This window comes from Pygoscelis adeliae, unplaced genomic scaffold (assembly GCF_000699105.1).
Source record: "Pygoscelis adeliae isolate BGI_AS28 unplaced genomic scaffold, ASM69910v1 Scaffold103, whole genome shotgun sequence".
In the NCBI taxonomy this organism is placed as follows: domain Eukaryota; kingdom Metazoa; phylum Chordata; class Aves; order Sphenisciformes; family Spheniscidae; genus Pygoscelis; species Pygoscelis adeliae.
In genome coordinates this window covers 5,488,526-5,503,512 of record NW_008824723.1, presented here as the reverse complement: position 1 = coordinate 5,503,512, position 14,987 = coordinate 5,488,526, and the positions used below count along the sequence as shown (strand labels likewise).

The 14,987-nt window shown below is 42.3% G+C and overlaps 1 protein-coding gene across 1 annotated transcript in view; it reads right to left on the bottom strand.

Annotated features, from left to right (window-relative positions):
- The window catches only part of WISP1 (WNT1 inducible signaling pathway protein 1), a 36,400-nt gene that overhangs the window by 1,241 nt on the left and 20,172 nt on the right, over positions 1–14,987 (bottom strand). The window contains exons 2-3 of the mRNA XM_009323364.1: positions 5,717–5,996; positions 1,680–1,937 (exon numbers count right to left, since the gene is read on the bottom strand). Coding sequence (XP_009321639.1) covers positions 1,680–1,937; positions 5,717–5,996 — 538 coding nt within the window. The remainder of the gene's footprint in view (positions 1–1,679; positions 1,938–5,716; positions 5,997–14,987) is intronic.

Genomic DNA, 14,987 nt, shown 5'->3' with positions numbered 1-14,987 from the left:
TCCTGCAAACCGCCTCATCCCACCCCCTTTGCCGCTGACCTACTTGTGTCAGACCCTCCAGTGCTGTGAGCTCTCAGGGCCAGGGCTCTTCTCTTTATTTCCCTTTGCAGCCTTGCACAAGGGGGTCCTTGTCTGGGACCCCCAGGTGCTGCCACAATACAAACGCTTAATTACAGAAGCCTGCACCAGCCGGTGCAGAAAAGGGATGAGATCTGATCTCACCGTGAAGGTTTATTTCTGAGCTCATTCAATTGATTCCCTGTGGCAGAAAGTGGTTGACAGTCTTTGCTGGATGGCCGAGGGGCTTGGGAAGCAGCCACAGCCTTTCACTGGGAGGAAGAGCAGATTGAATAGCTCTCAGGGAGCTCGGCAGCCACTTGAAGAAAGGTGGGCTTTGTTTTGAATGCAGGCGAACAACCCCAGTTCAGGTTCCCTCACAGCCTTGACCAAAGTCCCCACTGGTCTGCAACTCACAGTACAGCCCACAGGCAAAACTCTGATAGAAACTCTGCTGCATTGAGCTTGCTCACTATTATGTTTATTATTATATTAATTATTATATTAAATGTAATAAATGCTAGTCTCACTTCTACAAGACTTCTACTTGTAAGAGAAAAAGTCAGGCAAGGAAACCTGTGTTATGCCCATTTTGGGACACAGGCCATGAAGGCATAAGGCCAATTTCAGTAGTAGATGTTTCGAATTTGGACCTATCTATCTCACAGTTCAAAGCTACCAGGGACAGAAGTGAGGGCTAAACTCTGGTGTTTTTAACCCACAAAATGGACACTAAGGCTTTGTTTTGTGCAACAAAAATACAGACCAAGGATTGGGAAAAAAACCCTTGCCATCAAGGAACCAACATCCTGGTTTACAAGAAGCATCCTGTGTCTCCTTGAGCTCTGCTTTTGTGAGATAGTCTGTAAAATGGGGCTAATGTGGCTAATGTCACTACATTGCATCATAGGGTGTCATGAGGATAAATTTAAGACATATGGCAAGGTGGGCCCATCTTAAGCATTTGGGACCATGTTTGAGGCAAATGGCACCACCTCTGTGCAGTGGGCTATATGATCCCCACTATGAATGTGAGTGTGAGGAAAGAAGATACCTTATGTGATACATAAAACAGGTAGTTCAATAATGTCATCAGTCCAGAATTGCTAAAAAGCTATACTAACACAAAGACAATTTAGCCCAGTTGGCAGTGAAACTTCCACCACAATAACTGTTTTCAAGGTCTTAGGTAAGTCTGGGACTACTAAGGTACAGGGGCTTTAAAATCATACTACTAAAGCAATATAACCCAGGCAGAAAGCTTCAGTCCCAAATTAAACTGAGCCCATTCTGTTTTCCAGAGGGCCCAGACTGAAAAAAAAATGGTAAAGTAAAAAAGACTTGTGACATCTTCAAAGTGCCAGCAGATGTGTGCTTCAAAGGGGTCTTTGTCACACAAGCGTGTTTGATGAATCTCATATTGCTCCTAAGGGGTTCAAGCACACCACTGGTATTTGCATGTCCTGTCCTTCGCTACATGCTGTATAGGAGTCTCTGTGCCTTGTTCACACAAAGACTAGATGCCTGCCAGGTCTAGCAGTATAAGCTGATGCTTTTGTTGAAGAGACTCTGACTTCAATTCCCCAATGATGAAGGAGAGGTCCACCTCACTCCCACCATACCTGCGGAGGAGATGTGGCGTGGAGACGTCTTCCTGATTTTCTTGGAGTCATCACAAATCCACTGCTCGCAGCACTTCCCTGCCATCTTAATCAGCTTTGGGTTTGGGCACCAGACAAGGGGAGGGCGTGAGTTTGTGCACATGGGAATACAGCCCACAGCCCCATTAATGCACGTGCAGTTGTATTTGCAGTTGGGCTGAAATGTGTCCCCATTCTTATACCTGACTCCATTGAGGACACATCCTACACCAACAATCTCTGAAAGGAAAGAAAAAGAGAGAAAGACACACAGAGCACCGTTAAAATAATGCTGGCAACAAACAGCGCTGATGTGTTTCTTTACCAAGCTGCTCCCTGGGCTAATGGAGCCAAGGGGGAGACGCGGCTGTTCTGCGGGGCAATGTATTCAATGTGATGCTGAGCCAAATGTGGTCACACCATCTAGGAAACTGTTTTCATTCTGAATCACAGCAAAAAATGAATCTTTTAATGTTCCACAGAAGAAAGAAGTTAGAAAATAAAACAGTTTCTATCCACAAATGCTCACTTAAAAAATCATTTCATGGCACGCTGGTAAAAGTTATTTGCAGTAGGAGTAATCAAAGTAATTAAAACACCTATTGACTGAAATTTGAGGTTTTCAGGAGCATATGAGAGGACTACATGGAGCTGCAAATATGACACATCTCTTCACAACACCTGTACCCATCTGAAGCAGAAGAAAGAGGATAGCCAAGGTAGCAAAGGAGCATCTAAAATGGCACTGGATTCCTGTATTTAGGCAACTAGATCCCACTCAGTTTATCACAGAACAGTTCTCTTGGAAAATGAAGTAACACATTATAAAGCCATGCAAATTAATATTTTATGTATATTTTTAAATAAAATTAAAAAAAAAAAAAAAGCAAGCTTTTTGGTTGCCCGTGAACGGGAATCACATTGATTCAGGAAATAAGACACAAGTTGTATAAAGTAGCAACTTTTTTGTTTCAAAGTTATGGACAGTTATTTGGAACCAGTGGCAGAAATCTTCTAATGGAATATTCAAACTTCAGTTTCTTGTCTGGTCACATGGAGGCAGTGCGCACGCACCGATCAGGTTGCTCAAGTTTTAAGTCTGGTCAGAAATGGAGCTGTAATGTGGCTGCTTCAGGGCCAAAACAAATTGAAATGCTGGATTAAAATTCTGCAAAGGCTTCCTATTTTTAGAATGGGCTGAATGAAAACATCAAACACAAATCCCTCCTTCTGCACAAAAATGAGACTTGTTGGAATTTGAAGCACTGATCCAGCTCTCCAGCTCATGCTCAGCTCCAATTTTGATAATGCTTCAGCCTTTGTACTGAAGAGACATCTCTCAGTGCTGGAGCCAGAGCTGAGGATTCAGTTAAACTTCTAGGTGTGCACACAGATTATGACAGCGAAAGAAAATGCTATATTTCCTGGTGTTTTGCTACCAGCATGTCCCTCCTGGACTGTGTTAACTCAGCCTCCTGCAGGTTTCATACTTCAAGAGGTTCATCATGAGAACATCCCCAAACATAGACAAAGGAGATGTTGAATGCCATCATGCAGAACCACGCTGATACTGCGATTTGGGAACGCTTCCCAGTTCCTGGCACCATGTGCACAACGCCTGCCTCCCCACCTGGGCATGTGCTCAGCACCCTGCTCTCCCTGCTTCAGTGCAGAGAAAAGCCAACAACAGAAGGAGAGCTGTAGTGACTCCCAGCAAGCTCCTATCTGATGTCCGGGTGACCAGACCCTGAGATACACCTCAGCATACAAGTCCAGATACAGCCTGAATTTCCCACAGTTTCACCCCATCCCAACACCAGTTCCTAGCTCTTTCAGGATCTTTATTTTCCATGAATTGTATTGTTTCTGTAGTCCTGCATGCACTGGATTCTCTAGACCTAGCTTTTGGCATCCAGCTGCAAAGCAAATTCCTCACAGCAGTTAGTCCCCAACACCCAGCACAGGAGTCCCGCTCTTGCCTTCACTCACCCTGTGGCCAGGGCAATAGCTGGTGTACTCAGAGTGGAGTCATGCAGCCTATATATGACCCAGTGCATGAGAAAGAACATGTCAGCAGATCCTGTCGTGTGCATCTACCTGGATGCTGAAAGCAAGAGGAAGACCACAGCTTTCTACGGCAGCCAGAGACAAACCGTTTCACTTCCTAACCATGAAAAGACCTACTTCTCATGTCCTTCAGCTGTGCATGCCACAATGCCACTCACCATATAGCCATAAATGTCACATAACAGGGGATATATTGTCACGGTAGTAGGCATGCGAAAGTGCATTGGATTGGGAATCCTTCCAGACCTGACTGGGGAAGCTGGGGCTCAATCTTCCTACATCACATTGCTGTTGCCACAGGCATACTGAATGCCCGTGATGTATGCGAGGACTACAAAACCCCAAAAAAATCCAACTAAGAAAGCAAGCATTTAAATAAATAAATGCGAAGCAACGTGAAGGTCTTTAAAGAGGCCTAGGAAGGCTTAGGTAGCTTTGAGACAACATTCACATTGTTTTTCTCTCCCAACGCAGGGCCAGCTCTAATGATGTCATTTTTGACAGATGTTTGTCTAACCTGTTCTTACAGACCTCCCATGAATGCTCGACACACACTCCAGACAATACATTTGAATGATCTCATATCCTCTTTTCTTAACCTTGGATCTTTTCTAATCTTGAAAAATCACTGTTTAAGCTTACGGCTCCTTGCACATACCTTTTCTTGTTATTCTGCCCATGTCCTACAAAAATCTGGTTAGGCTGCACTTTCTGCATGCTTGTTTTTTTGTGGCTGAGCTAATGCAAAGTCAAGTTCATTTCTTACTACACTTTCCATCCTTCTTCTGCTGAGGAACAGCAACCCCTAGTATCTTTTTGGTGAGAAACTGCCAGCTACCCTGAACCTCTTTACTCCTCAGACTTGCCCCTTGTGAAACTTATGCTGATTTTCTAGGTTTATTGAAGCCCACTCTTTGCAATCTTTTCTCTTTCCTGTGGATCAGTTATTCTATCTATTCATCTCGCAATCAACTCTCATCCAGGTTTCCTTCCACCTTTACCTTTTCTATCAGTACCTTACCTATTCATGGTTATATTCCAGCCTAGAAGACCCTCTCTCTAAATGGCTTTTTGCTGTTTATGAATCTAAAGCCATAACCAACATGTTCTAATAACTTGCTAAACAGTCAGCATCCATTCTGATCAGCTGTCTGTGTGGTTGTACTCATGATCCTTTCCCTTTTAATCATTCTCAGAGTAATGATTTTCAATCATTTATGACATTTATGAGTGGATCAGATTCCCCCAATGTTCTGGATCTCAGAACAAGTGAATGTATCCTTGACACACAAAACACTACCTCATTTCTTTTTCCTCTTCTTCTTTAATAAAAACATTCCCGTCATGAATTATCCCACCAAGCGTTTATTATGACAGGCAAGAAGAAATCCTTTCGCTTCATGGCAGCTAACATGACTGAAACCATTGTAAGATTAAGGCTAAGACCTCAATTTGTCACCACGAAACTTTGCTAGGAGATGATTCATCCCTCACCCTCTTGACAGGATGCCACATGCTATCCTTCCTAGGGATCCACTATCGGGAATAAGCCAAAAGCGTCTCCTTAATGTCATGGTTTTCATATAGATGCCCATATTGCCTGTCTTTAAAGCCAGCTGCATACCTATCCTTCCTTCATCCCCAACCTACTACAGCACCTCTTCCTGTTACGGGGAATACAGAATCATCTACTTGCAAATCTGAAGACCTTCAAATGCTGGTTGCTCCTTGCTTTTGGCTGCAGCCAACTCAAAGAGCAAGAATTCAGATGTCATTTCTCATCTAGCCAACTGCCCTGAAAATAAAGACAGCTATAAGGAAATGGAAGATGATGAATGGAGGAGTTGATAAGCGTACAGTCAGGTATTTAATGAGATAAATCTCAGCCATTGCTCAGACCGAGGGGAGCTGCCAATGTATATCTAAGTCAAAAATATATGTACATCACTTACGTGCACATACTCCTATTTCGTACCTAGGTCTGTCTCCACTGTAGTCACAGTACAAGCCCCTGTGGAAATCACAGGTGTCGGCCTCAGTGCAACTTTCTCCACGCTGCTTGGCACACATCTTGCAGCAGTCGCAGCCGTCTGTGACCAGGCTGACGCCTACCGAGCACCGAGGTGGGGACTTCGGACACTCGCACGGCCACTTACAGTACTGAGTCCGCATGTAGGCCTCTGTCGCGGCAGGGATGGTGGGGGTCATGGTGATGGAGGTCTGGGCAATGGCCTACAAACAAAGAAACACAGCTTGGAGAGCATTCCAGAGAAAAGGGGGCTGCGAACCCTGTGGTGATTAGTCCTCAGTAAAAATCCCCTCAGGTTTTTAGCCAAAAAACCAAAGAATTAATGTCAAAGAGCCATGGAAAGGGAGCAGTCACTGCTCTCTTGTAAACCCCTTCAGATACCAGCTGAGGGCAAATGCTCTGCAGCTTGGACTAGCACCCAGACCGCACAGCCCCGGTCTGCTGGTACTCAGCCTTTTCCAGACCTCTCCTCTCTAAACAGAGGTCTCTCTCCATGTAGGAATACAGGCACACATGTCAAGACCCCTCTGGTACATGAGAAGAAGATGTGACATGTCTCCAGCCTGTGTAACCCTGTGGTGCTTGGCGCTGGCAGAGGATTGTGCCACCCCGTAGCTGTTGTGCCTGTTCATTGAGACAAGGATCTAAGGCCTCTTGGCTACTCAAAGGCTTCCTCAGGCAACAGCAGATGTCCTTCAGGTGACCAAGCAAAATAAAGGTCATCATGTTGCAGTATGAAAGCATGTGGCCTCGTCTTCCTCAGCTTTATCCACATTTGTGTGGGTTTTGCAACCAAAAGACGGGATCCCATAAATCCACAAGGGGACCTGGAGCAGGCCTGTGAGCCCACCACTCTCACAGACACCCAGTCATGAACCTCTGCGTTGTGGGGATGACCTGAAACCCGCAGGCCTAGCACTCCATCACGGACCTCCTGAGGGTGTCTTGGCCATTTCAGCTCTTCTTGCAATACCGCTAATACCACAACTGCTGCCTTACAATATGCCAGCCCTTTGACTTGAATAAAGATGAGATTAAGACAGGAAAAGATAGCCTCTGAAACCAAAATCTGCCTAACTGTCTGTGAATGTCTTGATGCACAAGTTCACCCACCTCTGTTTGAAAAATATTTTGCTTGTCTCCACCCCTATAACACTACACACATGCAGTTCAGCTCCCTGACAGAGTCCCAGTCCTAAGCAATGAAGCTACACTATAGCTATAACATTTAACATTTAAAAAAAACATATAACATTTAAAACATATACATTTAAAAAAAAATTAAATTAAAAAATAATAATAATAAAAAAAAGAAGTCACACATTTCCTCTAAGCACTCTGACAAACACCCTTATCCATCCTTTGCAGTGTCCAGACTACCATATTCAGCAGAAATGCTCTCTGTGAATCCTAAAGTAATCACGAGGCTCTTAGGTCTGTCTGTGACAGACTCTTCCAGGTCTCACACTGTAGTTCCTATGATGTTGCCCTGTTTGACACAGGCAAACAATTGGGATATCTGCAGTGATTTTCCACTTATGCCTTTTGGCACATGCTTTTGTCCTACAGGGAGTCACTGTGGGGCCTATAAGTCAGATGAGTGTAAATGAAGCTTCATAATGTTAGTATTTCTCCCATTAGTCGTGCACAAATATTTCCCAGCATGGTGAGCAAGGAAGGAAAACTTTTATGGGGAAGATACTGCCAGGTTTCCATTTCCTGATCTCCATTGCCTTGGCAAATAAGAAAAAAACAAAACTGCAATTTAATTAAAAATCTGATAATCAGATAAAAAATCTGATCAAGGTAAATAAAGGTATAAAAGGGATTTCATGTAAGGCAGTGAGGCTACTCCAGTAGACACATTCAGGTCACTATTACTGAGATAATGGAGTGCTGGGGTACCTTAGCTCATAACAAAACCCACAGAGGGCAGAGGTTCATTGCCGTCTGTACTCTCCAGTCCCTGCAGAGCAAACTCTGGATGACATTTAACACACCAGCCATGCTTGTGGTGCAGGAAGGATGCAAACCAGCCCAATGACAAAGCAAAGATGTGCCTTTTCTACCAGGATCGCTGCACAGAAAATCTGAGCTACACATGGGGGTCAAGCAGGACACAGTAGCTCAGGCACAGAAACAAATGGGGTTATTTACAGGATATCAACAGCAACCAGAACATGACCTTGCTTGGGCACATGTGGTCCACACCCTGTCTGATGACAAGATGTGAGGGCTGCAAACAATAAGCGTGCAACCCTACAAAGTTCAGACAAGGAAAGTCAAGGTCTAGAAATCACTAAGGTAATCCCATCCATTCCTGGTTACCTTGTACTGTGCTATATATTCCCCGGTGTTTTGTCCTCTTTACAGTTGCAGATGTCTCAAAAAAAAAAAAGGCTTTCCACTACCTCTCCGTGAATAAAATGCCCCAACCCAAGGCTTTGTGGGGAAAAGCATCCCCAGGAATTGCAATCCCACAGCCGATGAGCTATCCATCAGCAAAGCCCTTTTACTGTCTTCTACAGCTTCCTTGCTAGCAGACTCAAATTTTATTAAAGTACATTTCTAAACCTGCTACTGCTGTATCTGAAGGTGTATTTCAGTATCTTAGTAATTAGTTACCCTGTATTTAGAACACTAAATTGTTAACACATTGCTAATCACTGCCAAATAGGCAATGTGTTTGCTCTGGGCATAATTCCCAATTCCATTAAGGCCCCCTTTACAAACAGTTGGCCTTAAAGTTGGCTTAAAATCACTTTTAAACTCGTGTTTAAACTAAAACATACCAATATAATTTACTCCCACTTTAAGGCTCCTTGGTACTGCCAAAGTTGTTAAAAGAGGAACATTCAGATCAATGAAAAGCCCTGGCCTTTTAATAGTAGTATTTTTCATTCCACTCACAATAATTTGAGTAGGTGCAATAATCTGTCACTTGAGAAGAGAGGTCTCTTCAAGTGCAATAAACCTATTTACTTTGTTGCTGATCATTAAAAAAGTGCTTAATAATCAAATCGAGAAACACAGAGAAAAGTCACACAGCTATTTAAAGAGCCCATTGCTATGGCCCAACCCTGTAAGTAAATCCCTTCACAGTCCTTTGTTTCTATTGTCAACATGAGCAAGTAAACAGCTTCTACCCTGTGTAGATATGAAAGTGTCTGTGAATCAACACACGTAGCAAAGAGGAACTCTGCTAGTCCCATGGTTTTAGTTAATATGTGAAGGACCGAGGCTGAATTCTTGTAAAGGACTGGGTAGCTGGGAGCCATTCGGTGGCTTGTGGTAGACAGGAATTTAGAGTAAATTATTTAACAGCCCTTCCTCTAGGTTTAAAGCCTGGGCTGGCCAGCGAAGATTTTCAAGTGTACTTATAGTCACTAGCTGTTGTAGTTGGACTTGCCAGCTGAAACGTCCAGTGGTACGGCTGAGTAAGCCATAGGAAGGACACTAGGTGTCATCAGTGTGAGCATCTTCAAATAATCAGTGTGGACAGGCGTCAAAATCTGTGACTCCCTTATTTTACAAATAGGGAAGGCAGGGAGATACAAAAGCGGCATCATGTCCTAGGCTCCATCGCCACCCAACCAAAACCCAACCTTTGGAAACTGTTGTCCACTGGACACTAGAACAAGTGCACAACCTGTACAGCTTCCAGGCCCTCCTCCTCTCCCCTTCTAAGTCCCTCAGAGCTTTGCTATGGGAGAAACAATCCTGTAGATTTATAAAATTCTTGGCTTTTCCTTTTCCATGGTCAGCTGTCATCACTGGAATATCTAAATCCCTTTGGAAAAGTCATTCAGCCCTACTACTTCATTGTCCCAGAACATTTTGGGATATAGACACTTTCTTATTAATAGGTATGATGGTTAACACATCATGAATAATGCTTTATAAATACCACAATGAAAACAACTCCTTCCACAGATGCTATCAACAGGAAATCACACTGTAATGGCCTTCATCAATGGCCATCCTTAACTAGAAACAAACAAACAAACAAACCAAAAAAACCCCTCATGTAAGTTAAAGTTTCAGGAATCATGTCTTTAGGGTCAATATAATCTATAGGAGGACAATGGTTTTGTAAGAAATCCAAAATGAGAGTGAAGAGAAACTTAACACCAGAAAGCACAGTGGTGGGGATTTGACAAGTTTATTTTGAAATATCAGAAAGATAAAAGAATGTGCCTGCTAGGACATTAATTTTTCCAGGTACTGGTAATTAACTTGTTTTGTGTAATCACTCTTCAGTCTTGGGGTCTGCAGGTTTGTTGTCTTGGATGCTAAGGAGAAAATATTCCATCACAAGTTATTCACGAGCTCTAATTTTACTGCTTTTGCAGGTACAAGCCCATTCTCATTAAAACAAGATGAAGACTTTCTCACTTTGCCATGGCTGATAACTCTCTATTAAAGTCACTCCTGATTTATGCTTGGCAAGCTCCAAAATGGCTTTCTTTTTGCATCTGCAGAGAATAGTATTTCGCTAGCAACAATTTCCAGCTAATTTCTGTGTTCACATTCAAGAGGAGAGGAGGAGAAAATAAAAAATGACCCACTGCCTGCCATGGCCACAAACTCAATGTTTTTAATAGCCATGAGTTTTACTATCCAAGTCTTAAAGATACAAAATGGATAGCCGCATTTTAGCAGCATGTTCTACTACTGGCAAAGTATATTTTCAATTTGTTGGAAAATACTGTAATTTTAAGTTTGTTTTAGTTTTCAAAACTGGAAGGACCAAGCTACAGTGTTGAAATCAGTGTATACAGTCCAAATTGCAAGCCAGCCAGATATATAGCAGCAATTTTATATAATGCATGAGGAAACCTCCAGCTTTGCTTTTAAGCAGCAAAGCCCTAGATGCATTGCAATATATTCCTTTGCTTCCAGTTTTTACAGGTGTTTAAAAATATATTCATGTGTATTGATTTCACTGTTTCATTGCTGCAAGATCTTACTCTTAAAGCCTTTTTCTTTCAAGTATTTTTCTCATAACGATGAGCTGGGTGAAGGCAGGGAGAAGCTATCCATGTTCTTCCCCTCCAGTTTATTGTTGGGAAAAAGTCCAGGAAGGACGGTGACTTCTGAATTCAATTCCTCTGGCTATTGGCCGAGCTGGGGAAATGGTTATGAGAAGTTGGCAGATAGAGATCTGCTCAAACCATAGTACCTTATCACCTCCTGCTGTTTTCTCCTTGGTGGTAATTTGCTCTAAAAGGACTTTTGAGCTCACTTTTAGCTGCACAAGCTGTGTTTTGCAGGGCACATGCTATCGGGTGGACTCCTTTTAATTTCCCACAGTGGAATACATTAAAGGAATATTTTTAACCTACATTTCTGATACTGCCTTTCTGACCAAATGCCAGATGTCATTGATGGAGGGATATCACGTGATCTGGATTATCCCTTGTCCTCCGTCTCTGACACATTCACAAGAGAAAACTGTCAGTGAGGAAATCTTTATTGAAATGTCCGCCTTACTACTATGTGATCAAATCAGCTGATTTGCAGACTGACCCAAACATCCTTACCAGTGGCAGTTCACACACCAAGGCCTGACAACATCAGCCTGCCACTGTTTAGAAATAACTCCAGATTTTGCAGTTTGGCTGTCCTAAACAGGGACACTGAAGTTAAAAACACAACTTTAAGTGGACACCTAGGGATGCATCTCCCAGGAATGGGTTGTGCATTTGTACTGTCTCCCTGCCAGATGACACATCTGCTTTCTCCTGGTTCCACCTACTGGCTGAACTATTTAGACAGCACAAGCAGAAACGCCTGTAGAGCCAACTCCCAGCACCACGTACCCCCCTAAATGTTCCCATTAACCAAAATGATTTTAAAAGGCACCCCAGGAGACTCGCATCCACATTCACAGAGTTGCAAACTTCCTAATACTAACCTGACATAGCACAAATCCAAGGTGATCACAGTGTCTGGAGCTTAATAAAGAAGTAAAAACGAAAAGACAAAATGAAATATAAATAATCTATTAAATAAACCCACATACATTCCATCCCTCACTTGCATCTCTGGGCCAGTGTAGACACTGCTTAGTTTTATCCCAGAACAGAGGTTAACAACTCATAATGCATGTCAGAGAGATGGGCACATTAGCAATGAAAAACAGGACCCGGCTTACATCTGTGGGCTTAAACCAGGCCCTGAAGGTAGAAATTTGTTTCTTGATCTTGCTCAGTTGGAACTCCTGAGCTGAATATTGCTGAATATTTGCATTATTATTACACCCAAAAACAGATGGGTCGACAAAAAGCCAGTTCTTACAGCAAGATCAGCAGTAATCACAGTACCATCAGGACTTCCTCGCTGTTATACTCTTGCTACAAATCCCTAAGTCCCCATGAATGCTCATAAACTGTCACAAGGTAATACTATTAACAAGCGAGCTAGCATCAGGACAGAGATATAAATCAGATTCTGCAGGACATGTAATGGTAAGAGGAAAATACGATTATTTGGGGCTCAGCTTCCCCAGAGCACACATGAACTTCTAGATACCTCATTAAAATTGATCCCAAACATGAAATCTCCAGAATCTACTGTAAAATAACAGACTCTAAATCCAGAAAATATAAGACAGTTTCATAGATGTGAGGTGCCAGCTGGATTTATTCTTGTTGTGCACTGTAGGCTGAGCAGAAAGGAACGTTCTGCATGAAGCATAACATTCAATAGCCTAAGAAAATAAAATATCCACAGTGAGTCAACCATTAATATTTCTGTGGATCTATGAGTGATGAACAATCAACTTCCCATAACTTTATTTTGGGAAATCTGTCTGTGGGAAGAATGCGGCAGATGTTTGGAATAGTCTTTTCTAACTCAGTTTAGATAATTACAGAGTAAATATTACATACATTCACCTCTTTGCCAAAATCTTGCTTATACTGGCAAACTCAGTGTGGCCTCACATTTTCTTCACATTTTTCCATGGAGTGTTCAGAAGGCAAGAACTTCCCTGTTAGAAACCAGCCTAATGTTTCGTAAGTGTTGTCCCAGTAAGAGTAGCACTTGCTTAGAATAGGGGGACCTAAAAATGTTTGGACATCATTAACAAATTGACACTGCCACCACAGACTCCACTAATCGGGATATTAAACAGTATAGTTTATGTGCTCTAAGAACATATTAATGTCTTGCACTGCACATGTTCAGTTTGTGCAGCTAATGAACTCATCCAGTGAAACTAGCTTGAACTAGAGTTTGAAAAGTAACAGGGAACATCTGGAGGAGCAATAAGAAAAGTCTCCAGAAGGGACAAGCAGACAGACTTCAATTTTAGGAAAGTGGAACGTGCATTTGGACCACCCAAGGTCATAGGGTTACAAACCATCCTAAAACTGTACAGAACAAGATGTTGACATATGAGCCACGAGCTGGGTAACAAAAGCAGTATCACAGTTCCAGCTCCCAGACAAGAGCAGACTGCTTTGGCAGAGGTTTTACTTTGCAATTAGCCATGTTCTGCATTTGCTTATCTCCTATTTTTCAGTCATGGCCTTGAAATCAAAAGGAAGACGCCTTCTGTTCTCTTACTCCCTTGGGGACACTCTGTCCCAAGCTGGGCAAAAAAGTAAAGTAAAATTAAGAAGCTCCACTTATTTATTTTTTTTCCCCATGGCAAGAATAACACTGATTTCATGGCATTTTTCAAAATAATCTTGGTTTTCATGATTTTTCTAATAAAAATAGAAATCTGCATTTTCAAGTATCAACAACTTTCTGTTTCTGTTCCAATGCAGAGCATTTTGACTTAAAACAACTTTTCACTGTTATTTAAATTCTCAAATCTGAAACAGTTTGCTTGACCTAATATCTGTACTTCTGTAGAGTTGCTGATGAACTGACGAAGTTATGCATCCCTATTTCCTTTAAATAGCAATTTTCCTCCCATGTCAAGTTTCCACTGCTATTTCCCCCTAGCTTTGCTTTTCCGAGTTGATCATTTTATTTTCCGGCTGTCAAAGTGTCTTCCTCCTTGAAATCCATACTAAGGGCTAGTTACTTGCTCTCATTTTGCCAGTGTTTAATAGTTTGTTTAGACAGAATATGGAAAAGAATCTGGTCTTGGTGAGATCTTAATAGATTAATTCAACTCCTGGACTACAGTTTTGAACTCTCATTTTAAATGGGATATCAAGGAATCGGCAGTCAGGAGAATGGCAACCAAGATAGTCAGGGACCTAAAGGTCATGACCCAGGACAAGATGCTGAGGGACCTGGGCTTGGGTAGCCTGGCAAAGAGGTTAACAGGTGATCTAGTATCAGTCCACTCTTCAGTGGTAGCAGAGGGTATGCTAATGGGCAGCAGCCACAAAATGTAGTTGGGGAGGTTTAGTCTGAACACCAGGAAGGCAACTTCTTCAGTAGAAGAGCAGTGCAGCATCGGGACAGGTCACCCAGGGAGGCTCTGAATTCTCCATCCTCAGCTGTTGGATTAAAAACCTCCAGAGGGCACTGACAGCCAGTGTTTCTGGCAGCCTGTGAATGCATACCTTGCCAAAATCGCACATGGAATATGACCATAAATTAAAAAAAACAACAAGGTATCTTCATCAGTTCAGTCCTGCATTGTGCCATCTAAAGTCTGGTTCTGGCACAGAGAAATAAAAACTAGTCTTTTTGTTAAATTGTGCATTTAATACAGACAAAAGAATTCTATTTTGCAGGTCTATCCCCTCATATCATGAGCACAGCCAAAAATGCTATTTGGCAGCTAATTGTTATTTTATCTGATAACAGAAAACGTATCAGAAATCTGGCTTTATAGCTGGAAGATTTCAAGATAATAGAAGGAAAGAGAAGCTGCTGTTACTGCTACTTTAATGGCCCCTTTGGAACACATGGCATGTGTGGATTCATCAAAAAAACCCATAAATGCCATTTAATATAGTGTTGTATCATTATATCAAAGCCACCTCCAGACTCTCAATGAAAGATGAGCAGTAAGACTGCATTGTTACATCCCTGTGGTTAAGTAAAAAACAGATGGAGCCTACAACTTGTCTGCATAAACAGCAGCATTTCCAGGTAAAAAGTCCCATCGTGAAAGGATATTTTTGTGCCAGGCATGGCATATTTTGGTAACTGTAGTTAATAGTATTTGGTGAGATCTGTTAGACAGAGAATGCAGATGGAAGGCATATAGGTCAGCAACA